At 38.6% G+C, this 2,377-nt stretch overlaps 1 protein-coding gene across 1 annotated transcript; it reads left to right on the forward strand.

Moving 5' to 3' along the window:
* Positions 1-704: 704 nt before the first annotated feature.
* On the forward strand, positions 705-1,649 carry LOC100945760 (olfactory receptor 2T33-like). Its single transcript, XM_003803650.1, has one exon. It carries the CDS (start codon positions 705-707, stop codon positions 1,647-1,649), a length of 945 nt encoding a protein of 314 aa, XP_003803698.1.
* The last annotated feature ends 728 nt before the right edge of the window (positions 1,650-2,377 follow it).

A 2,377-nucleotide genomic window follows, 5' to 3' on the forward strand; every position in this document is an offset into this window, starting at 1 on the left:
CCTTATGGTAAACTGATCTTTTTTTCTTTGGGGTAGATACCTCGTAATAGAATTGCAGGATCAAGTGGAAGGTCTACTTTTAGTTTTTTGAGGATTCTTCATACTTCTTTCCATAAAAGCTGAACTAGTTCACATTCCTAACAGTGCAGGAATGTTCTATTCTCTCTGCACCCATGCTAATATCTGTTTGGGAGGTATTTTTTGATGTAGGCCATTCCCAGTGGGGTTAGGTGATATCTCAAAGTGATTTTGATTTGCATTTTTCTGATAACTAGAGATGGTGAGCATTTTTAGATTTTTTGGCCATTTGTCCTCATGAGAAAAGATTCTGTTCATGTCTCTGATTCAGATTTTAATAAGGTTGTTTGGTCCTTTTGTTGTTGATTTGCTTCAGTTTTTTGTAGATTCTGATTATTAGTCCTTCATCAGATTTGTAGCATGATTTGTTTTGGTCTACAAATATATTCCTGTGGGAAATACATAATTGACTTCAGTTAAAACATTGAAAAGTTTTTAAAAAGCATTAAAAAGTTGATTTAGAGTGCCAGACCAAGAAAAGTAATACTAACTGAAAGGTAGGGCTTTGAATCAGGACCTTGTATTCCAATATTTTTAATGATGCTTACAGTGAAACCAATATTTTTAATGATAAAAGCCCTTTCCTTCTTCATGTTTCCATTTGCAGTGTCACACTGGTAGAAATTATGGAGAAGAGAAACAGCACCTCAGACTTCATTCTCCTGGGACTCTTTAAACACACAAGCCCCCACCTTTTTCTTTTTGCTATGGTGCTGACAATAGCCATTACTTCTCTCATGGGCAATGCCCTCATGCTTCTCCTGATTCACCAAGATCACCGGCTCCACACACCCATGTACTTTCTACTGAGCCAACTCTCCTTCATGGATGTGATGCTGGTTTCCACCATTGTGCCCAGAATGACTACTGGCTTTCTAACTGGCAAGAAGTCTATCTCCCCTGCTGGTTGTGGGTTACAGATTTTTGTCTCACTCACTCTGGGTGGTGGAGAAAGTTTTCTCTTAGCAGCAATGTCATATGACCGCTGTGTGGCTGTATGCCACCCCCTGAGATACCCAGTCCTCATGAGCCGGCAGTTATGCCTGAGAATGACTTTGGGGTCTTGGTCCCTGGGGGCAGCTGATGGGCTCATACAGGCAGTTATTACCCTGAGCTTCCCATATTGCAGTACACGGGAGATCGATCACTTCTTCTGTGAGGCTCCCATGCTGGTGCGTTTGGCTTGCACTGATACATCTGTCTTTGAGAATGTCATGTACATCTGCTGTGTGCTAATGCTCCTGATCCCCTTATCCCTCATCCTGACCTCCTACAGTCTCATCCTTGCTGCTGTTCTCTGCATGCGTTCCACAGAAGCCCTCAGGAAGGCCTTTACTACCTGCTCTTCTCATTTGGCTGTGGTGGGACTCTTTTATGGAGCTGCCATTTTTATCTACATGAGACCCAAATCCTACAGGTCAGCAACCTCTGATAAGGTGGTGTCAGCCTTCTATACTATCTTCACCCCTATGCTGAACCCCCTAATCTACAGTCTGAGGAACAGAGAGGTCAAGGGAGCTTTGGAAAAGTGGCTAGGGAAATGTGTAAACATAAAAACACAGAAAACATAGCCCCACTATTCATGGTGACTTAGCAAATCAGTCTATGTTTCTGAATTTATTAACATTTTAAATATATTGTAATTCTCTCTCCTTTAGTAAAGCATGAGGAGAAAGTTAACTTCATTTATCTGTATAATAAGAAGGTGTTAAGAATTAAATGAGCCAATTGTGTTGAAAAATAATAATTTTTGAGAATTTATTTGCTATACTCCATTTTAAGAGATTTTAAGTGATTTCTGTAGATTACTTTGTCTCCTATAAAAGCCACATGGTATAAGCCTATTGAAATCATTTCCCACCTTCTAAACGAGCAAATGACAGCATAGTATATTAAATATTGTTCCCAATATCACGAGGTGGATAAATATTAAAATGTAACTCCAGAGTTCATACCCTAACCTGGAATATTTTATTTCTGATCAGTGATCTATCTTGAATGCTGTTTCTTACATGCATGTTCTACAGAGTTTTAATAACAAAAGAGAGGAGCTCCTCTGAGTGAAAATAAAAACACTACTCTTTCACTGTATTTTAAAATGTAGACCTGTGACAGAAAGGGAAGGAAACAACTCAAGTGTAAGTGCTATACTGTCACTACCTTTTGTTTTTTTCTGGCTTTTGTATAGTCTGGTTTTATTTTATGTTTAAAGATGACCATTTTTAATTTATATAACTTCATTTAAGCAACATGTATATTTTCCCAGGCTCTAGTTGAAATTGCAATGGAAAATTGTTTT

Source organism: Otolemur garnettii, unplaced genomic scaffold (genome assembly GCF_000181295.1).
Source record: "Otolemur garnettii isolate 467f Iridium unplaced genomic scaffold, OtoGar3 scaffold00394, whole genome shotgun sequence".
NCBI classification, from domain to species: domain Eukaryota; kingdom Metazoa; phylum Chordata; class Mammalia; order Primates; family Galagidae; genus Otolemur; species Otolemur garnettii.

What these genes read in the sequence shown, in the direction of transcription:
- LOC100945760 (XM_003803650.1), top strand. Translation starts at nt 705, where the DNA reads ATGGAGAAGAGAAACAGCACCTCAGACTTCATTCTCCTGGGACTCTTT.